At 37.9% G+C, this 24,637-nt stretch overlaps 1 protein-coding gene across 1 annotated transcript; it reads left to right on the forward strand.

Moving 5' to 3' along the window:
- Positions 1–3,560: 3,560 nt before the first annotated feature.
- Positions 3,561–19,303, forward strand: LOC311496650 (meprin A subunit beta-like; the record flags this gene model as incomplete). Its single annotated transcript, XM_084556562.1, has 15 exons — positions 3,561–3,629; positions 3,886–3,904; positions 4,003–4,041; positions 4,196–4,218; positions 4,306–4,390; positions 4,690–4,807; positions 4,940–5,118; positions 5,323–5,541; positions 10,361–10,522; positions 10,954–11,184; positions 11,338–11,781; positions 11,865–12,038; positions 12,134–12,236; positions 13,559–13,606; positions 19,061–19,303. The coding sequence occupies 15 exons, from the start codon at positions 3,561–3,563 to the stop codon at positions 19,137–19,139; spliced, it is 1,992 nt and encodes a 663-aa protein (XP_084412688.1). The 3' UTR covers positions 19,140–19,303.
- Positions 19,304–24,637: the final 5,334 nt, after the last annotated feature.

Consider the following 24,637-nt stretch of genomic DNA (forward strand, 5'->3'; position numbering starts at 1 on the left):
CAGATTACACAGATGTTCCCGTATGAAACACCTCAGGCCTTATAACCTCATAGTTAAGTAAGGACTTTTAGCCTGTGCTACTTAAAAAACATCTTGGCTGTGTCATTCCATTAAATCTATTATTTTCTTCCTGCTGTAGTATTTTTGGATTCTCTCCTGATGTGGTGGCATTTCCTGTCCTCACCCTCCTGCTGGCATTGATGCTTTTAACACGTTGATGGGCATCTCCTGTCAACGTCTCACCTCTTAACATGGACAGAATTTGCCAAATTCCTTTTAGAGTTTAGCCATTTTGTTATTGTTATCTAAATGTGATTAAATATCGTTATCGTATCTATATCTAGATATGAACATTCAAGATATTAATATCAAAAAAGCAACGATATAAACAATATAGCGAGACAGAGACTGAGATGCACACACACGCTACAAACTCCGCGGGGAAATTAAAAAGAAAGAAAGAAAAGTGACATCTGATTTAGTGCCAAAACATAAATCATCCTCCATTATTTGGAGGTATTTTGGATTTAAAAAGGATGATGTAAACCAGAGTGAGGTGCTGTGCAGGTGGTGCTTGGCAAAAACTGCGACGAAGCAAGGTAGCACAAGAAACATGTTTCACCACATGAAACAACACCATCACGTGCTGCAGTGTATTGCAATGAGATAAACACCGGGGACTTCTCAGTCATCCCAAATGAAGCCCAATCAAAGTTTGATTGCTTATGCGTTCAGTAGCGTTACACCGTATGAGTCGACGTTCACCAGACATTAACACATTACAGACGCTATAACATACCACATTGCAAAAGACCTGGTACCCGTGTACACAGTCTCGAAAGAGGGCTTTAAAAAAAATGTTTCGGATGCGCGATATCGAGATATCTGGCATGAATATCGGATATGAAATTTTGTCCATATTGTTCAGCCCTAGTCCAAATAACCTCTGTAAGACGGCAAGCTTAACACCAACCCTGGCCTTCAAGCATCCATTGCACATACCCTGAGAATGACAAAAACATGAAAGGATTCCTCACTTGCGAGAAAGAGAAAGGTTGAAAACAAACACGTGTGTATGTGTCCATGGGCGTGGTAGTGGGGGGAAAAGGGGACCTGACAACCAAGGGCCCGAGTAGGGCCCTCTCAACATATTGGACATTCTGGGGGCCCCCTCTTGCGGACACAAAATGGTTTAGTCCGCCCATAGACAGCGGCCTGCGACAACTACGTCAGTGAGCCCAGGCTGAATGACCTGGAGACTAGCAACCATCATGCCGCCCAAAAAACACAAATCAGGGTACCAGAAAAAGAAAGAGTGGAAAGAAAAATGAATAAGGCAAAATGAGGGGAAGCAACTGCTAACTGCTTTCTTTCCAAAAGGTGAACCGAGTTTACTTGTTGTGTAGCAGCCGTGGCCTACGAGGGGGCTTACGAGGGGGCAGCCGTGGCCTACTGGTTAGCGCTTTGGGCTTGTGACCGGAGGGTTGCCGGTTCGAACCCCCGACCGGTAGAAAGCGGCTGAAGTGCCCTTGAGCAAGGCACCTAACCCCTCACTGCTCCCCGAGTGCCGCTGTAGCATGGCAGCTCACTGCTCCGGGTTAGTGTGTGCTTCACCTCACTGTGTGCTTTGTGTGTTCACTAATTCACGGATGGGATAAATGCAGAGACCAAATTCCTTGTATACACAAGTATACTTGGCCCACAGACCTTAATCTTAATCTTAATCTTAACTGCATCCAATTAATGTTAATGTTGCCATGGTCCAGAGTCAGTGGGCATTTACTGGGATGTAAATTACATCCTTACATCTCGTGTAAGGCTTTAGCAAGGCTTTATTTCTTTTTCTACAAGCTGAAGAACAATTGTATTGAAAAATTAGATAGTTTATTTGATTTGATTCTCTGTGTACAGTTGTTGGCTCCTGTTCAAGAATAAATATTTTTAAATCAAAATGTGTCATGGATCAAAACGTTAGTACACAAACCAGATGTAGCCTAATGTATATAGGTGTTTGAGCACAAGTAGGCCAAATGCATCAATTCAGGTAGTGAATGAAAGAACCAGTCATCAATATAATCTGATCTGATTTTAGCTTAAAACCCTAAGGGTCACGGGGGTCTGCTGGAGCCTATCCCAGCTGTCATCGGGCGAGAGGCAGGGGTACACCCTGGACAGGTCGCCAGTCCATTGCAGGGCCTAAAACCCTATTTATGCTTGTTTATTTATAAATAAACGCGCGCTTCGTGCACTGGCATGGATAGGGGCTCACTGACATTAAGAGTGTACAGGGCCCAGAATTTGGTGCTACGCCCCTGTATGTGTCTTTTCATGGCTGTTGAACAAATGAGTTTGTTCAACAAGATTTACCTGTTTTGCACAGACCAGCAGTTACCAGTAGCATATGTACCAGGATGTATTTTCCATAATTGGGTTCCTCTCAACAATAAAACATTTCTCTGAACAGTACAGCTGTGGTGTTTTAATGGAATACCAGTGTCCATGTAAAATGTCTGTGAAGGTTCTCAGTCATCCAGGTCATGGTTTATCCAAAAAAGGTTCAAAACAGGCAACTAGTTTTTTGAGAAGACCTTTCACCACTCATTCGAGTAGCTTCTTCAGTTCTAGGGGACTGGTGGGAAGTCTGAGGTTTAAATAGGAGCTCCTACTGGAACTTGCTTGTTATGTTAACAACCAGAAACTGGTGCAGTTAATTTCCATTAACGATTGGGTTCTTACCTGTCGTTGGGGGGGGACTGTTTTTGTCCCTGTCCTCTTCCCTATGAATGGTGCTCTAACGACTCTTGTCCATCAGAGGCTCCAGTGTCAGGGTGTGAATGAGGTTGAAACTTTTTGGGGACAGAAGTTAAAACTGTATTGTAAACAGATGGCAGATTAAATCTCAGTCCACCTCTTCTGTTTAGCGAAGGTTTTTCCAGTCTGACATAGATGGCTTCCTTTACTCCTCTTTCAAACCAACGGTCTTCTCTGGCTAAGATTTGGACATTGTTATCTCAAAGGAGTGCCCTTTGTCCTTCAGGTTTGGTGGACCGCTGAATCGTTTCCTGATGAGCTGGCTCTCCTGTGTTGGTACATGCTTTTATGGATGGGTTGGGTTGGGATGGGTTGGGTTGGGATGGGTTGTTTGGTTTCCCCAAAGTGTAAGTCTGTACACTCCTCACTGCACTGAACAGCATACACCACATTATTAATGTGCCCATCCCAACCCAACAAATCCATAAACGCATGTACCAACACAGGAGAGCCAGTTTTTCTTGCAACCAAAACCCACTGTTAGAAATGACATGACTTCTGAAGATGACGACATTGCCCACATGATTTCCTGTTTGACAGATGTCATTAAAGTCGCCTCTCACTGTCACAGCTCCTAATTTGCAGCTAAGGAACGAAACAATCAAGGTGGCAGAAGATAAAGACAGGTGAGATTTTATACGGGCAAATTAAAGACTTAATGAATTGAAAAACTAAATGCTAAATATTTACATTTACGTTTGATTGTACTTTCATGGCTCTTCATGTAATCTGATTTAGTTGAAGACACAATGAGGATGAAAGTCTACATTTTCCTCATGGTGAATGTGGCAGTTTCATCAGCAATCTCCACAATACCAGTAAGAGTTTATCTACTGCTGAGTTATTGTTGATAAAATGCTATATTGTTTTAAGTAATGAAAATTAAGTTGACTTTATAAAAATATAAAAAAATTTGATATTTAATAAATGAATACTGTTTAAGCTCTGTTAAATAAAACTGAACCATGAGTACAAAATGCAAACATTTGACCAGAAACAAGAAGATAGACCTGTGTTGTTTCTTATTTAAACTTGAAATAACATGTTGATGAATAAAATGATCTCTCTCCACAGAATGGATCAATGATAGTGGGTAAGTGTATTATTTGTTGGTCTTCTTTTGTTTCATGACATCAGTTTTTACTCAGTCAATGCTACAATGCTAAAATATAATCTCATCTGATTTTGTAGACATTGGAGAAGACAAAGACATTCCAGAAATAAACATGGGTAATGTTAAACATCTTTATATCATTAAATGGACCTTGTGTGAATTTGACATTGTGTGAAATTTACATACGGCTATGAACTTTTAATTACAATTAGTTATCGTTTTCGTCGTAAAAAATAATAATAAAAAAACAATTCATATGCTTTATCTTAGATTTACATGATGATATTCTGGAGGTGAGTCTTTTGCAAAGTTATAAAAAAAAATTACACGTATATATGTATTATGTATGCATTTTTCATGTTAAGTCTCATATATCTTAGGCTCCAAACACACAAAGGAGTGCTGTTATTGTTGATAACAAACTGTGGACATCTCCAGTTCCATATGTCTTGGAAAAGGACCTTGGTATTGTTTCTCATTTCTTTTCTTTTTTTCTTTTTTATTAAACGATAATATTGAATATTTGTCTATACTGGAAGCACACCTTTTGCAACCTGTTCAAGTGGCTACTTAGGAATATTGCAAATTTTATATGACTATAAATTAAGAATTCAACAGCTGTGAATAAACTGGCTCTTGCCATGCCGAAGATACATAATGGAAAGAGAAAACAGCAGAGCAAGCACCAATTATGATGTGCAATTATTCGTCTTAACATTTCTTTTTTTTTATCTCTGCAACACAATTCTCCTGAACAATGGAAGAGATGAATGCTAAAGGAGTCATCATGAGAGCCTTTGACCAGTTCAGGCTGAAATCATGCATTGACTTCAAACCAAGGGACTCTGAGAAATATTACATTTCTGTCCAAAAGCAGGCCGGGTATGTATTGTGTTTCATGGCTGTGCACAAGTTGTGATAATTGAGGCCTTAAGACAGGTCATTCCATAATCGTACAAATGTGCCTCAGGCTAAAATTACATAAATGTATAAATGTGTGTTTTTCTGTTTTAGATGCAGATCGTACGTGGGCCGAAGTGTCTCTGGTGGACAGGTCCTCTCCATTGGGAGAAATTGTGATAGGTTGGCCATTGTTGAACATGAGTTTCTCCATGCCCTCGGCTTCTACCATGAACAATCCAGATACGACAGAGATGATTATGTGACGATTGCATTTGAAAACATCAGACAAGGTTTGATTAATATTTCATCATAATGTTATTGTTCATTAATTAAAGAGTACCTATGAAGTACATAAACCTATCAACCACCAAGTATTTACAAATAAATCAATCAATTCATCAAATAATGTCAAAAGTGATATTGTAGAATATGTTTAATATGTTTCAACTTTAAAGTTTTTTCAGTGACGGTCTTTTATCCGATGTATCCTCTAGGTTCTGAGCGTAATTTTCGCATAGTTGGCAGTGAAGAGAGCACCACCCAGGGAGTCCCATATGACTACCTGTCAGTGATGCACTATGGCAAAAATTTTTTCTCCAATGGCAATGGATCAACAATTATCACCAAAGACCCAAAGTTCCAGGATGTGATTGGTCAAAGAGTGGAAATGAGTCCTGAAGATGTAATGGAGCTGAACCTACTCTACAAATGCAGTAAGTCCTTGAACATTACTATGACCAACACCAAGTTTTAAGAATGATTTGGTCACAGTGCACAGTGCTACGTATTATCTAAAGAAAAGTAAATGGTTTTGCAACAGTTTAAGCACATATATACTCTGCCCAGAAATCATTTGAGAAACTCTGGAACTTCACTGGTGTTTCAACAAAAGATATCAGGATCTAAATGTAACACAGCAGAAGTATATCAGCTTATTTTATCTTTGGACCTGACCAGCAACAGTCAGTATTCACATAGACACAAATGTAATCCTTGTCAGAAAAAGCTCAGCTCATTTTCATATTTGAATAAACAGCAATTGCTATTGTACTGCTACCACTGCTATCAATTGCAAAGCCAATGAAAGTTGCTAGTCATCATATGTCCAACTAATAGCCTGATAGCATGAGCATTCAGTAAGTTTCACATAGGAGAACTACAGGACCTGGAACTTTTTGACATTAAGTAAAAACATTTGTCATCATGCAGCTATAATCGACTGATTTATCATCAACAGACTTAAAAAACAGATAAAATAGATTTCATGTCCTCTGTAATGAGAGTTCTGCACTCAAAAAAATAATATTACATAATACATAATTAAATGGTTTTATTTAAGCATTAAACAATTCTGTTGGTCCATCTTAATGTACTTGGGTTGAATCAACTTAATTTATTCTGGTTGATCCAATGTATTTACTAGGATTAAGTCCAACTTAATTTACTTGGGTTGGGTAAACTTAAGTTATTTGGGGTAGAACAACTTATTTATATAGGTTAGGTCCTACTTAGTATAACAGGTTTGCAAACTAAAATTATACTAGTAAATGAAGTTAATCCAACCCAAGTAAATCAAGTTGGCTCAACAGAATTGCTTAATGCTGAAAGAAAGCCATTTAATCATATGGAAATACTTTCCAAGAACAGGTTCAGTCAAAGAATTACTATTGAGTGTAAACACTCAAGAAATGTGAACAACAAAAATAAAGTTACAGTGAACAGTAACTGAAACCTAGTGTAATTTTCACAAAGTCTACAGCCTGTTTGGTGTCAAGGGTGAAAACATAACTAAACAAATGGGTGGTATTGCAATCAAATTGTATTTCCCAAAAGAGCCAATAATCAACTGGCAGTTGGCTTGCAAGCACATCTTTTGTGAAAAACTGACAACAAAATACAGCAAACTGCTTCAATTATTTTTTAAAGTGCTAACAGAAAGATCACTGTACTTCGTACTTTTAGAGTCAGGCACTGGTGCAGTTGAACAGCAGACACAGATGCAGTCTGTGCAGTCACACAGGACACTCTTGAGGTTGGATGATGACACAGGACACTTCTGCAGTCACAAATTGCTGTGGAAAAAAGAGATCAAAAAAGTAGTATGAGTCAGACATCACTGCCCTGATGCAGACAAACAGAAATATAGATAATAGTAAAATCATGTATAAAGAGTCAAAAAGCCCAGTTTCTCCATGTTCCATCCATCATATCTCAAATATGATGAACAGCACAATCAGACTCAAAAAGAACAGTATTTTGAATGAAAACACAACAGCTCCAGTACAGAGTACCATTCAATGGATGTAAACAGAAGGATTAGCAGACCAGAACCTGTTGCTGTCCTTAATTTTCTGAATGACTAACAAGTAGAGCGAAAAAGGTCTGCCAGAAAATCAGATAAAAACAAACCTGCAGTCAGTCACTGGTGCAGATCACTACAGTCACAAATTGCTGTGAAAAAAGAGAGATCAATCAATTAATGTCCATGAAGGTTAAATTAGCAAACCTTTTGTAGGCCATTATGTTTAGAATACAATAGGAAAACATCTTGTATTGATAAACAAAAATGTTTATTAGGGCTTTGACTCCGAACTTCGTTATTCGAATATAATTCGATTATTTTAAAAATTGAACGAATTTTAGGGATCTCTTAATATTCGAACCTGTATGGGAATTATTTTTTGTAAATGTGTTTGCTTGTAAACGTTTTCAATTCAGATTCCGAGTTTTTTTTTTCACGCCTGGTGAAGTAAAATCGCGAGCTCATTAGCAAGGTTATTGTTGGTCATCTGGGCTCCTGTAGGTAACGTTAGCATGCTAGGTTCCTGTAAGCTTGTGTATTTCCGATGGAGCGTTAACTGTGTCGTAACAGCATCTTCTGTTATATTCTGCTCGTTACATCTTCATTCCGACACTGCATATCTTGTTTGCTTAATAATAAAAATTTTATACGCATAAATACTCAGCCTTTCGTGCACGTAGTCTATTAACATTGACTGATACACTGCCCTCTGGTGGACAGAACATATAGAACTTAAGTTTGATACCAATATCAGTCTTACTGAAGACATTTAATGGTCAAAATATAATTAATAAATATTTGAATATATTCGAATTTTAATATTAATAAACAAACGAACTTCGAATATGATTTTTGGGCAAAAGTCAAAGCCGTAATGTTTATCAATGTTTATGATAAGTTGGCACACTGGTAGACAAACACACACAGAGGAGAGAGAGCACATAGGCCCAAAAGTAGAGGCAGAAGATAATGAGATCTAGGAGGGTGCAAGAGAAATGGAAAAAGTATACAAGGGCTTAACATGCACTGCAAGTAGTAATTCTACATTGTAGCAATACTTGTTACAACTGAAATTTCACTGAAAATTTAACTCAAGTAAAAGTACAAAAGCAAGCAAGTCAGCATCAACATATACTCAAAAGTACTCATCATGCACAACGACCCATTTCAGAATAATATATATACTGGATTATAATTATTTAATGCATGTTAATGGAGCTAGTTTTCATTTATTGATATATTACTTACATAATGTAACAAGTAACTAAAACCATCAGACAAATGCAGTGGAGTAGAAAGTACAATATTTGCCTCTGAGATAAAGTTAAGTAGAGGTATACAGTAACCAAAAATAGAAATACTCAGATTTGTTCTTAAGTACAGTACTTTTCTAAAGACCCATCTCTACAGATGGCACACTGCAGCCAGGCAAACAATTTATTATCGCTTATAAATACAGCTGCCATCCTCAGTGTAGCCTCAGTACCAAAACCAGAAAAGACTAACTCAAGACAACTGAACACAAATGACTAACCATAAATAACAAGAGCTATGGATAACTCACTGGCTGCTGGGCATTATTAAGACAAGCAAATTAAATAGCCTGACATTTCTTATAGAATCAACACTTATGCACCACAAAGCCCTCCACCCTCCGCTCTGGGTTCATATGGAGCCAGATCACTGACATTAAAAACTGGCAGTGAAAACATAATTTGGCATGGATGAGATTTTTCAAATTTTATTTTCAATGCCAAAAGTGTTTATTACAAAACCAAATTCTGTTTTCAATGACAATTTTTAATGTCAGTGATCTGGCTCCATAGGTTCAGCTCATTCACTCTCAATGCATCATACAACCAGTCTTCTTGGCCTCTCTGTTCCACCGCGCTCCCCAAACTTTTTTAACACTTGCCACAGACGACATAAAGTACTCACACAGGCCAAAGTCAGAAGTCATCCGGAATATCCACCGTTAACATTTTAGCATGTTAGCAAGATACAGCATGCACCATCGTGGGTGTGTTAGATTTAGGTCACTTGGAAGTGCTCGCGGAGTGGTACATTTAACAAGCTGCGACCAGGCACAATGACACGACTACACGCTATATGGACGCCATCCTTCGTTTTAGTGTATTATTTCACTGTTGACTAGCTGCTAACCCTGGTCCGGGTGCATCCCCCAACCCCTCCACTCACAGGCACGTGACTCTCAGCCAGCAAACGTTAACATTGATGGACGTTTTCCGTCAGCCGAGTGCAACGTCTCTTCTCTGGGGCTCTTTTACTTCGGTAAAAATTACCCATTTAAAGGAATAAAAACTCAAAAAAGTACAAATTGACAAAACAACGTTACCTAATGAGGGTAAATATATTCGTTACTTCCAAGTCTGATAATAGCCATACACATATGTGATGGTCGGTATTTTAAATCTGATTAAAAATATCAAATAACCTTTAATAAAAAAAATGCTGAAAATTATATCAAAGATTGTGGTATTCACAGTATTTTTGCACAGCATTTCGTTTACATTCAGATGGATGATAAACACATTCTGCTTACCTTTTCCTTGAACACGCCAACTCCCAAGTCTCTGTTCTTTGCGCGCCTCCAATTCTCTTCTCGCCTCGCGATAACTTCTCGCGACGACTGCGTAGATTTTCCCGGTTACACGTAGAAACCTAGAAACGTGATTGTCTCCGGTTATTTCAACGTGAATGAATCTAATAAAGGGGCGGCACAGTGGAGAGGTGGTTAGCACTGATGCCTCACAGCGAGAAGGTCCCGGGCTCGAATCCATGGGCCGACTGGGCCCCTCTGTGTGGAGCTTGCATATCCTGTGTCTCCGGGTACTCGGCTTCCTCCCACCGTCCAAAGACATGCTCATTAGGTTCATTGGTGATTCTAAATTGGCCGTAGGTGTGAATGGTTGTGGTGTCTCTGTGTTAGCCCTGTGATAGACTGGCGTGTCCAGGGTGTACCCCGCCTCTCGCCCGGTGACAGCTGGGATAGGCTCCAGCAGACCCCACGGCCCTTAACAGGAATAAGCGGGTACAGAAGATGAATGAATGAATGCAAAGTCGTTGGATTTCATGCTGATTATACGTGATTTAATCACGTTCATCTTGCAAACATGAAATTATTTCTTACAAAATACATGTTACACTTTAGTAAATATAACAGTCAGCCAATTTCCTTTTTTTGAGTGTGTGTTCTTTAATCTTTACAGATTCATCCATTGCCTTTAAGATGTCCTGTGGCTTTTCTAACGAGACTATGTGTCAAATGAGCCGCTGTTCACAGAATGGTACTGGCTGGGAAATAGTACAACATGTTAGTGGGGGTCCTACCTCTGATCACACCAGTCTGCCCAGTGGAAATAATGATCAAGGTAAGATATTTAATAAAATAAATAAATAAAAACATTTAATGAATTTTGATTCTGTATCGATATACACCGTGTTTGGCATTATCTTCTAATTGCGATCTAATAAAGCACCCAAACATAATAATAAAAACTTAAATGGGCTAAATAGTTAATTAAATCAGATTAAATATAATTCAGTTTTTTTATTGTATTTACTGAAAATGCAAAAGAAAACATATCTTTTGTTTGAAATGTGGCAGATGGTTTTGCACAATGTTTTGCAATGTAAAGCTTGCTGACAAATAATGAAGACCATAACTCATGTATAAAGTGGAACGCATGGCTTGCCACAATGTCTTTTGTTGTTTCTTATTTTCTCAAATTATACGTAACATTGATTAAGATATGGAATTAAAAGGTCCATCATAATATCTGTTTGGTCAACTTGATTCTAGGTCAAGATTCAGGTCACTTCATGCATGCTAGCACAGAATCAGGTCAGGAGGGAGACTCAGCCTGGCTGCAGACCCAGAGGATGAGTCTCAACAGGGACTGTCCTAATCAGTGTCTCCAGTTCTACTATTACCACAGTGGGAACCAGTTAGACGAACTCAACATCTGGATGAGAGAGTTTCAAGATGAACAGGACTCCACAGGAACCGTCCGCCTCATGGCACAGATCACTGGTAATGTCACACTGGATGAGTATTCTCTTGCATCTGCTCTAAATTGTGTTAAACACTGATGAACTGCTTTTGTCACAATATGCATTTAAGATACAGTCCACCTAATAATCCTGAAGTAGCACAACATACTCATTCCAAAGATCTTCCTTCCAGGTCCACCAACATCTTACTGGCAGCTCCAGCATGTTCCTCTGAATGCCACCAAGCACTTCCAGGTGGAGTTTGAGGTCCGTAAAGGACCAGGGAACTCTACGGGCGGCTTCTCAATCGATGACATCAATCTGTCTGAGACCGAGTGTCCACATCTAACCATGCAGATAGATGAGTTTGAGAACGTTCTGAACACAACTGAATATGGAACTTTTAAATACAGCAGACGGCAGTACTCCAGAGAGGGCTATGCTTACAGGATAGCAATAAGGTTTTTGGGGGATTCTCTTGGGATGTATGTGCAACTCGTCTCTGGTGACTATGATGACCAGCTGGAGTGGCCTTGCCCATATAGGCAGGTGACTTTCAAAATGCTGGATCAGAACCCCAACATACAGCTGCAGATGTCAAAGCAAAGGACTCTCACCACTGACCCAAATGGTAATGGTAACATTACAAGAAATCCAAAAAATCAGGAACTCCACTTGCTAAATACCTTTATGTTAAGTAGTATATGCTTCTGTAAACAGTTACGAAATATTGGGACAACCCTCGTGAGATTGGAACTGAAGTTACAGATGAGTATGGTGAGACATTCTTTGCTGGAATTCTGGTTGGCCGGACAAATCTGGCATCTTTGGAAGAAATTCGATCCAGAGAGTACCTCAAGGGAGGGAGTGCCATATTTGCTTCCACTTTCCAAGGTAGGACCATTGTTTTCATTGTTAAATTTAAATCCCTTTACACCAGAGTGGTAACTATGTTCAATAACATCACTGATCCATTCTTTTTCTGATAGATCTCACTCCCCTAATAAATGGAAGTGCGCTTCCATGTCCTCAGATCCCACCAGTGACGATCACAAATCCCCGCAGAGCTGAAGATAGCAGCCCATGCTCACGGTAAGACATAGTGTCACTGAATCACTAAAACTTAGGATTTCTGCCAACACCCCTTCACCACATAAAAGTATTTAGATTTTAATTTAGATTTCAATATTCCTGTAAATTGATGCTATGACTATTGCAGGAACTCAGGAAGACATGATGACATATATTTCAATTTGCTTACACATTTTATATTTGCAGAAATACAGATAAAATATATTTTGCATAATGATGATATCATCTGGCTGAGGTTTTTATCTTACTTCTGCATCACAATATCTACAAGAGTTGTCAGTCCAAATGTAGTCATGAGAAGCAGTAAGAGTAATACTGCTGTATGTAAAAGCATGCACACCCTTGAAACATGAAGGACTGTAGTTGAAACCTAATTGTTCATCCCTGAAGCTGTGAATACTGCTCAAGAGTATAATTTCAGTAAAAACAGGAAATCAGGAAGGAAAACATATGGGCTCCTGTATGTCTCTGATGCTTTATGACTTGAAAAGTTTCATTTGACATGGTTAACTTGTAAATCCATCACTGAAACAACTTCTCAAGTTGTTTCACTTTGACAACTTTAATTTCTCCCTGTTCTGCAGTAGCATTTTTGATTTCTCCCCTAGTATGGTGGCGTCTCATGTCCTAATCCTCCTGCTAGCACCGATTCCTTTGACACATTGATGTGGATCTCACATGCATGTCTCACCTCTTTACATGGAGACCACCAGCAAACCAAAAATTTAATCTTAAATGTATATATATTGCATACATGAATTATATTTGAATATTTCTGTCTTAGACAACAAATATTCTGATTCACTCACACATTTTACATTGGTTTGAACATTCTTATTTGATACTGCTGCTCATCTGCTAGTCACAAAAACATGTTCATGTTCATAGTAAACAGCAAAATCCAGCTTCTGTTTAAATAATGCTGCAATAAAGCATCAAATACAACAGAGAATACCAGAATATAGCTTTTATGCTTCATATACTCGGAGACATAGTAACAGAAGCACTGACCTGATGTGCTTACTTGATGCAACTGCAGCGCTGAAAATAATTAACTTGCAGGTTATAAAAGCTAATGTCCTCTCATCCAGCATGACAGTTGTTAGACTTGCACACAGTGAACTACAAAACCCAGAAATGATGGTTATTAACCAAATAACAGGTTGTTGTTTCACTGGTTCACATTAGAAAGACAAAGTGATAATGCAGAGGGTGGCCCAACTGATTCCTGAATACCAACATGGACAGAGAGAGGCCATGATAAGAAGTGTTAGAAACTAAAATGATAATACTGACGTCAAATAATGCTATGACTTTTACAGGAACTCAACCACCACAACTTCAACTCCTCATACAACAGATGACAAAAGGTATTCCAGCTCACACATTTTACATTTGCAGAAATTAATTCTGGTTAACGTATAAAAACATGTCTGTATGTTTATAGGAAGAAGCAAAATACATTTTCTGTTTAAATAATGCTGCAATAAAGCATCAAATACAAAAGAGAATATCAGAAAATAGCTTTCTTGCTTTGTATAACCGGAGACATAGTAACAAGCACTGACCTGTAAGATTACAATGAACAGTGCTGTAACAGATGCAGCAGGTTGCAGGTTACACAAATGAATTTCCCCCTATGAGACACAGTTTGATATTATAGGACCTTTTACAGATTTCACATATCAAAAGTCCCCTGTTTTTATCTTAATGTATAATGATATGAAATGTTAGATATTTTCATTTCAATAATCCTAACAATGCTATCACTTTTACAGGAACTCAACAACAACCTATTTACCTCCTCATGCAACCGATGACAAATGGTACACCAACTTACTGAAACATTTTACATTTGCAGAAATCTGTTAGTTGATGCAACTGCAGTGATGAAAATAATTAACTTGCAGGTTATACAAGCTAATGTCCTCTCATCCAGTCTGACAGTTGTTAGACTTGCACACAGTGAACTACAAAGGGCAGAAATAATAGTTATTAACCAAATAACAGGTTGTTGTTTCACTGGTTGACATTAGAAAGACAAAGTGATAATGCAGAGGGTGGCACAACTGATTCCTGAATACCAACATGGACAGAGAGAGGCCATGATATGAAGTGTTAGAAACTAAAATGATAATACTGACGTCAAATAATGCTATGACTTTTACAGGAACTCAACCACCACAACTTCAACTCCTCATATAACAGATGACAAAAGGTATTCCAGCTCACACATTTTACATTTGCAGAAATTAATTCTGATTAACTTATAAAAACATGTCTGTATCTTCATAGGAAGAAGCAAAATACATTTTCTGTTTAAGTAATGCTGCAATAAAGCATCAAATACAAAAGAGAATATTAGAAAATAGCTTTCTTGCTTTGTATAACCGGAGACATAGTAACAGAAGCACTGACCTGTAAGATTACAGTGAACAGTGCTGTAACAGATGCAGCAGGTTGCAGGTTACACAAATGAATTTCCTCCTATGAGACACAGTTTGATATTATAGGACCTTTTACAGATTTCACATATCAAAAGTCCCCTGTTTTTTATCTGAAATGTTAGATATTTTCATTTCAATAATCCTAACAATGCTATCACTTTTACAGGAACTCAACAACAACCTATTTACCTCCTCATGCAACTGATGACAAATGGTACACCAACTTACTCAAACATTTTACTTTTGCAGAAATTTGTTAGTTGATGCAACTGCAGTGATGAAAATAATTAACTTGCAGGTTATACAAGCTTATGTCCTCTCATCCAGTATGACTGTTGTTAGACTTGCACACAGTGAACTACAAAACGCGGAAATAATAGACATTAACCAAAAAACAGGTTGTTGTTTCACTGGTTCACATTAGAAAGACAAATGCAGAGGGTGGCCCAACTGATTCCTGAATACCAACATGCACAGAGAGAGGCCATGATATGAAGTGTTAGAAACTAAAATGATAATATTGACGTCAAATAATGCTATGACTTTTACAGGAACTCAACCACCACAACTTCAACTCCTCATATAACAGATGACAAAAGGTATTCCAGCTTACACATTTTACATTTGCAGAAATTAATTCTGATTAACTTATAAAAACATGTCTGTATCTTCATAGGAAGAAGCAAAATACATTTTCTTTTTAAATAATGCTGCAATGAAGCATCAAATACAAAAGAGAATATCAGAAAATAGCTTTTTTGCTTCATATTCTCAGAGACATAGTAACAGAAGCACTGACCTGTAAGATTACAATGAACAGTGTTGTAACAGATGCAGCAGGTTGCAGGTTACACAAATGAATTTCCCCCTATGAGACACAGTTTGATATTATAGGACCTTTTACAGATTTCACATATCAAAAGTCCCCTGTTTTTTATCTTAATGTATAATGATATGAAATGTTAGATATTTTCATTTCAACAATCCTAATAATGCTATCAATTTTACAGGAACTCAACAACCACCGCTTTGTCTCCTCATACAACCGATGATAAATGGTACACCAACTTACTCAAACATTTTACTTTTACAGAAATTTGTTAGTTGATGCAACTGCAGCGATGAAAATAACTTGCAGGTTATAAAAGCTAATGTCCTCTCATCCAGTCTGACAGTTGTTAGACTTGCACACAGTGAACTACAAAACCCAGAAATTATGGTTATTAACCAAATAACAGGTTGTTGCTTCACTGGTTGACATTAGAAAGACAAATGCAGAGGGTGGCCCAACTGATTCCTGAATACCAACATGGACAGAGAGAGGCCATGATATGAAGTGTTAGATATTAAAATGATAATACTGATGTCAAATAATGCTATGACTTTTACAGGAACTCAACCACCACAACTTCAACTCCTCATATAACAGATGACAAAAGGTATTCCAGCTCACACATTTTACATTTGCAGAAATTAATTCTGATTAACTTATAAAAACATGTCTGTATCTTCATAGGAAGAAGCAAAATACATTTTCTGTTTAAATAATGCTGCAATAAAGCATCAAATACAAAAGAGAATATCAGAAAATAGCTTTTTTGCTTCATATGCTCAGAGACATAGTAACAGAAGCCCTGACCTGTAAGATTACAATGAACAGTGTTGTAACAGATGCAGCAGGTTGCAGGTTACACAAATGAATTTCCTCCTATGAGACACAGTTTGATATTATAGGACCTTTTACAGATTTCACATATCAAAAGTCCCCTGTTTTTATCTTAATGTATAATGATCTGAAATGTTAGATATTTTCATTTCAATAATCCTAACAATGCTATCACTTTTACAGGAACTCAACAACAACCTATTTACCTCCTCATGCAACCGATGACAAATGGTACACCAACTTACTGAAACATTTTACATTTGCAGAAATCTGTTAGTTGATGCAACTGCAGTGATGAAAATAAATAACTTGCAGGTTATAAAAGCTAATGTCCTCTCATCCAGTCTGACAGTTGTTAGACTTGCACACAGTGAACTACAAAGGGCAGAAATAATAGTTATTAACCAAATAACAGGTTGTTGTTTCACTGGTTGACATTAGAAAGACAAAGTGATAATGCAGAGGGTGGCCCAACTGATTCCTGAATACCAACATGGACAGAGAGAGGCCATGATATGAAGTGTTAGAAACTAAAATGATAATACTGACGTCAAATAATGCTATGACTTTTACAGGAACTCAACCACCACAACTTCAACTCCTCATATAACAGATGACAAAAGGTACTCCAGCTCACACATTTTACATTTGCAGAAATTAATTCTGATTAACTTATAAAAACATGTCTGTATCTTCATAGGAAGAAGCAAAATACATTTTCTGTTTAAATAATGCTGCAATAAAGCATCAAATACAAAAGAGAATATCAGAAAATATCTTTCTTGCTTTGTATAACCGGAGACATAGTAACAGAAGCACTGACCTGTAAGATCACAATGAACAGTGCTGTAACAGATGCAGCAGGTTGCAGGTTACACAAATGAATTTCCCCCTATGAGACACAGTTTGATATTATAGGACCTTTTACAGATTTCACATATCAAAAGTCCCCTGTTTTTTATCTTAATGTATAATGATCTGAAATGTTAGATATTTTCATTTCAATAATCCTAATGCTATCACTTTTACAGGAACTCAACAACAACCTCTTCACCTCCTCATGCAACCGATGACAAATGGTACACCAACTTACTGAAACATTTTACATTTGCAGAAATGTATTAGTTAATGCAACTGCAGAGATGAAAATAATTAACCTGCAGATTATACAAGCTAATGTCCTCTCATCCAGCATGACAGTTGTTAGACTTGCACACAGTGAACTACAAAGGGCAGAAATAATAGTTATTAACCAAATAACAGGTTGTTGTTTCACTGGTTGACATTAGAAAGACAAAATGTTAATGCAGAGGGTGGCCCAACTGATTCCTGAATACCAACATGGACAGAGAGAGGCCATGATATGAAGTCGTGGTCTCATCAGCCTGCCCAGTCTTCATGGAATCCTGCAGTTATCCACTCCTACCTGAATGAACAATTCTCCAACCTGCCTATGATTCCTCTTACATTTTCAAACTGTCATGTAACATCATCAGTTTGTATCATAAGATTCCACATGTACACTTTAGTCAGATATGTGTATCTATGACAGATGTATGTTTATCTTGCTGTTCTCTTCTCTTCTCTCTTTGCTGTTCTCTTCTCTCTTTCTTCTGTCTGTACCCGGCTGGCCTCAGGCAGATGGGTCCCTCCATATGAGCTGGGTTCTGCTCGAGGTTTCTTCCTGTTAAAAGGGAGTTTTTCCTTGCCACCGTTGCCTTCAGGCTTGCTCTGGGGGTTTCAGGCCGGGTTTTTGTAAAGCGTCTTGAGACGATTTGTATTGTTATTGACGCTATATAAATAAAATTGAATTGAATTGAATTGAAGTGTTAGAAACTAAAATGATAATATTGATGTCAAATAATGCTATGACTTTTACAGGAACTCAACCACCTCGACTTCAGCTCCTGATACAACAAGGTATTCCAGCTCACACATTTTACATTTTACGTTTGCAGAAATTAGTTGTGTTTGCCAGATGTAAAAACATCAGGCTTGGAATTCTTCATCTGACAGAAATATTTATTGCTGAATAACTCACAAAAACAGGTCTGTATGTTCATAGCAAGCAGGAAAATAAAATCAAATTGCATTCAAACATTGCAGCCATAAAGTGTTAAATACAACAAAGAATATTAGAAAAGTAGTGTATTAGTTACAGCACTTTACACATTATGAGACCACAACAGGTTTCATAATTACATATTAAAGGATCATCAATAATAATAATAATAATAATGAATAATTTATACTATATTGATCCCTGATGGGGAAATGATGTTCCCCATCCATTCATTCACACAGTAGTTGGTACAGTCAGAGCAGTGGGCTGCAGCCTCTAAGCAGACTGTGCCCGGGGAGCAATGTAGGGATTAGGTGCTTGCTCAAAGCACCGCAGCCGTGGACATGGGGCAAACATGGGACCCTTCAGCTCCCCTCTAAATCTGCAGTTTACAGATTAGACAAACTAACTTCTCTCTGTTCTGCAGAAGCATTTTTGATTTCTCTCATGGTACGATGGCGTCTGATGTCAATGTGCAAAAAACGTCTCGTTTTTGAATAAAAAACACAAAACAAACTGATTTTTTATATATACCTGTCAAATAATCATGTGACTTTTATAGGTATTCCAGTTTACTCACACATTTTACGTTTGTGTTACTCCTCTTATTTCCACTGTCATTTAACTTAATTTATGACTTCTGCTGTAGCGTCTCTGGCTTCTCTCCTGGCATGGTGGCTTCTCCATTACTCACCTTCCTGCTTGCAGCGATGCTTTTGACTCCTTGATACGCTGATATGGATGTCCTCCACCAGCATCTCACCTCTTTACACGGACAGCACCAGCAAATATGCCGAATTGCTTTTAAGTTTCATATTTTTTTTATTTTTTTTCTAAATATAATTAAAAGAGATGGGCAGGGGATACTGATCAGGGTCACGTAGGTTCACGGTATAACTGGGAAATTCAGAGTTGAACCCTGTTGTCAACATGTGCGTGAATATGCTTCTAATGCTTTGCTTTTGTTGGTGGGACCATGTTTTACTGATTAGCTTATTATATAAAAAATGATTCATTGCATCTGTTTGTTGTATCTGCGTATTGTGGAGTGAAGTAAATAACAGTGTATTAACAGTAGATGGACTTAATCTGGGCTTGTGGACACAGTGTGCTTTTAATGTTTCGGGTTGTTTACTGAAAATGAAAAATAAAAACTACGACTTTATCATTATTATTAAATGTGCAGAATTCACTATACAGACTTAGACACAAAACTACTATTTTAAAATAATCTGAAAGTGTTTTTTTTCCTATATTTCATGGAAAAGAGAGTAACAGAACTTACAGAAATGTCCTCTTAAAACTTGCAGCAGGAACTGGGAATATCAAAAGGCTTCTCAGTTGGAATGAAAAGACACTGCAGTGTTTGTTACTGCTTCTGCTGAGAAAATGTTCCTCTGCTGGAGTTACTTGGTTTGCATCCCTTCATCTTTCCATGGAAGAATAAGGGATGGGCCACAGAATTTTATGTGCCATTTTTCTGAATATGTACCTATATCTATAGACACAAAAGAATAAAGCAGTGTATTTACCTGCTCAAAGCAGCATTGAATATATTTTACTGCAACAAACACTGAGTCTTTTTTTCTGGCATGTTCTCTAAGTAAAAGTAAAGTCAGGGCAGTGCCTTATGTGACAAGGAAAACTTTCCCCTTGCAGTCAAAACTTGAAGTGCAATATCACTGTGACCATTTGTGGCAAAGGGTGCATCTTTTTGGAAGATCTGTCAAACCTGTCTTACAAGTATCATTAACGTGTCCTCTTGCAGCCAAAGCTTGTCAGTGGAGCTGAGGAAACAACAATCAGTTATGCTTCTGCATAACTGATTGTTGTTTCCTCGCCTCAGCTAAAACACCTCAGGCCTTATAGCCTCATAGTTAAGTAAGGACCTTTAGCATGTGCTACTTAAAAAACGTCTTAGTTGTGTCATTCCATTAAATCTATTATTTTAAATCTATTATTCTCTCCTGGTGTGGTGGCATCTCCTGTCCTCACCCTCCTGCTGGCATTGATGCTTTTGACACATTGAAGGGCATCTCCTGTCAACGTCTCACCTCTTTACATGAACAGCACCAGCGAATTTGCCAAATTCCTTTTACAGTTTAGCCATTTTGTTATTATCTAAATGTGATTAAAAGGGGAGGCAGCAGTACTTAATGAATACTGAGGGGGGACACATACTGTAGGTTTACTGTGTAATGGGGAAATTTAAGGTTGAACAGTTTACTTTTTGGTGATGGGATTTTTTTTGGACGATTTGATTCAAATTAGCTGTGAATGTATTTCTTTTCTGTGTCCAAATAACCTTGCCAAGATGGCAAGTTTTAACACCAACCTTGACCTTCAAGCATGCATTGCACATACCCTGAGAATGACAAAAACAAACAGAGGATTCCTCACTTGCGATAAGAGAAAGGTTGAAAACAAACACGTGTGTATGTGTCTTTTCATGGCTGTTGAACAAATGAGACTTACCTGTTTTGCAGAGACAAGCATCTACGAGTAGCATATGTACCAGGATGTATGTTTCATAATTGGGTTCCTCTCAACAATAAAACATTCCTCTGAACAGTACAGCTGTGGTGTTTTAATTGAATACTAGCGTCCATGTAAACGCAACTGCAAGCTGCCCAGCCCCTGAGGCAGTGATGCTGGGTTGTAACATAGCAGGTTATTTTAAAGCTACTCCACTTGTACACTGAAAAAAAAAGCTGTTGGATCTACATGAAAAAAGTATGTACATCGGTTGCACATATTAAAGTTACGTTTCCTTAAAATGATTTATTTACGTTAAATATACTGAATTAGTTTTTGTTAAAGAAACATGACTTTTGTATGTTAATTCAACAATTTTTGTATTCAATTACTCTATGTTAAACCAACATAACTTTTTTAAATGTTACTTTAAAGCTTTTTTATGCTTGTTATATTCAATTAACATCTGTTAAAGTTTTTTACATAAATTACACACACTGTTGTTCCGTTAAATCTACCTGACCCGGACAAGTAAATCTTACACTCCTAAGTTATAAAGCTTCTGCATACTTTGCTCATCCACTGCATGATAAAATTATTTCTGTGCACTAATTTCTGTTACTTAAATAAATCCATTTTGTACATCATTCTGTCTGAACTCAACCTAAGCTCTTATTTACAGCATTTACCATGAAATTTCCAAAACAATTAAGACATAAAGAAAAACTTTTACTTTTTACTAGTGATTTTATTTTGTCAAAGAACACTGCAAGGTACATTTTGGAAGAAAATGAAAACACAGCATATATGCCACAGATAAAGAAAGTATAAATAAAAGGCAGTGCAAGTATTTGTCCAAACTCCAGTATAACATCAACAAAAGACCAACCATGGTCCATGGCAACAGCTCACTCACACGATCTTTGTTATATCGTGATAACGACTTATTAAAGGAACCGTATGTAGGATTGTGGCCAAAACTGGCCAAAACTGGTACTGCAATCACTTTCAAAATACTGTAGAACGGTGTATCCCCTCAGCCTCCCCCCTGACTCGAGGTTGCCAGTCATAAGTAGGCTAACAAATAACCAACACATTTGCCACAGCGAGTATAACGCGGGGCAAATTACGCCATGTCGGCGTTCAATATCACCAGTGGGTATCACAAGGTTGTTTTCAGTCCCATCAGAAAAGATTGAGAGTAACTAAATAACATAAGCAATGGTCATACAGGTCAACTTGCAGCATGTGTAGTCCACAATATACGCGAAGAACGAATGAGGAATCATTTTTACCGAGGTAACGTTAGGCTACTCAATATGTCTCAATTACGTTTCACATTGCCATAATCGACGTGCTAATGTTGTTTTCCTCGGCGTTTCAGCATAATGACAGAGAAACGGGCTCATAATGCATTGCTAATGTTAGCAATGACGACTCGCCGTTTTTATTTCCCAAACAATTCCTTACCTTTTCAATTCGATGACCCACCTCCTCTGTATGCGCTAACGTAACGTTCTTAGCTGCTGCTGCGGTAACTAGAGCAGAGCTGGCAACCCGGATGACGAAACTCTACTGACTTCGTGATTAGTAGATAGCTGGAGGGTGGCCCCAACATCAGTTGAGGGCTGCAACTTTCACTTTTAAATGACAATATCCTGGCCAGACCACTGTTGTCAGTGATATAAGTATTTGAAATGAACATGATTTCTTTATGTCTAGTGACATATCAGGGCCATTTTATGATTAATTGAAATACATTTCTTACATACGGTTCCTTTAATTCGTTATCTCGATATAACAAAGTTTGTTTTCTCGAGATAACGAATTAATTATTTCGTTATCTCGACATAACAAAGATGGTTATCTCAAGATAACGAATTAATTCATAATGTGTTCATCTTGATTTCAAACTAATGCGCTGCCACAAATGTCTTCCGTAGCGCCACTGGCTGTAGCTGTAGCCTACTGGTAAATTACACTTTGTTAGTTGACTGGGTTTGTTTAGGGGTTACCGTTTAGCTACGGAAGCCGTTCGTGGCAGCGCATTAGTTTGAAGTAACCGGTAAGACAACAACAAACCTACAGGAGTGGTGATTGGGACCTGTACAAGCAGGCCAGAAATGTCACAAGCTGACAAAGGAGAGCAAAGCAGCAAAGAGGAACCACACTGAAAAGCTGACGGACCGTTTTTCTGCCAACGACTCTTCTGCAGTTTGGAAAGGCCGCCAGACCATTACCAACTACAGGAGACCACAGTGTGGGGAGACCATCACACTAACATATGAACTTATAAAGACTGGCATTTAACAAAGCCAAATACCACAGTATGCAAACTCATTTATCTTGCACAATTTGCACAAAAACTCATCAGTCCCAGCAACTGCTTTCATCCGATTCTTCCATTTTGGTAGCCGTTAGCCGCATAGACATAGACATATATACATATAGTTTATATGTCTATGGTTAGACGAGCTCTGATGTGTGCATCAGTATAATCGGTGTACCAGGAAATCGTGCACTAATAAAAGTTCTGCGATGTGTGGAATGCAAACTGCGATTAGAGACAAAAGCCAATTAATAATGTCACTCGCCACTAAGTGGTCAGGGGTGTGAATTGCAATCTGTCAAAATGACAGATGGCCTTCAGATTTTTCCATCACAGTTTTAAAAAAACGGTCAATGAGGAAATGCTTACATAACATTGGGTAAAACCAGACTAACCAGTTAGATGACATCTGTACAAGAAGAAGAGGTTGGCAAACACTCTCATGCTCTGTCAACACCATTGTTGTGTATGTACTGTTCTGATGATTTTTCTGCACTAATCCATCAATGTGTTGGTGTAAAAACAAACAAAAATACATCCATCTTGGACGTATGGATGGATGGATTTTTGCAACCTATGCAGTGCCACTGAAAACAAGTATGACAAATTTCAGAGAAAATTTTTTTTAAAAAAGAATTTAACTGCACCAGTGTGTTCACAACAGAACTAGTTGAAGCACCCTTTGAGTTTTATTCAGTAACAGATTCAGTCCATTTTCCAAACGGACTGAATCTCTTAAATTGTGAGGACATCTGTGTCCAGCTCTCGACAGGTTTCCCCACAAATTTTCTATAGGATTCAGTCTCTAGCTTGGCCATTCCAAAACATTAACTTTTTTTTTTTGTTGTTGATTTAAATGTGTGCCCTTGATCACTGTCATGCTGAATGGCAGCTCAAAATTAGGATGCTGTGATCATCTTTCAGCAGGGCATGGTGCTCTTTTTGCTGTTGTTTTTGCTACAAACATTTCCTTTTACATTTAATTTCCACCTTGGTTTTACCATGCCATAATACATTTTCCAACATGGTTTTTGCAGTGTTTTGCAAGGCTTGGCTTTTTCATCAGAAAAAAACACTCAACTAAGGGATACCTTTTAGCAATGAGATCCCATTGTTGAGTTAGTCAGAATCAGTCTGTGTATTATTTCACATGAACTTGATGAAAATTTGATCCTGAACATAGACATATAACCAACATGTCTTGAACATGTCAGTTGTCAGTTGCAGTCAGTTGTACTAAGACAACTGACTGCAACTTCCAGTGAACTGACACACACTTGTCATTATTACCCACCACACCTAGATCACACAGAACTAGATGATGTCTTTGAGGGGACTGTGTCCATGAAGGCAAAAACAAATGTCACACCAGAGGTATACTAGCTACGCTGACAGGAAGCAGAAATGTCCTAATTTTTGGAG

Source organism: Chelon labrosus (genome assembly GCF_963514085.1).
Source record: "Chelon labrosus genome assembly, chromosome: 12".
NCBI classification, from domain to species: domain Eukaryota; kingdom Metazoa; phylum Chordata; class Actinopteri; order Mugiliformes; family Mugilidae; genus Chelon; species Chelon labrosus.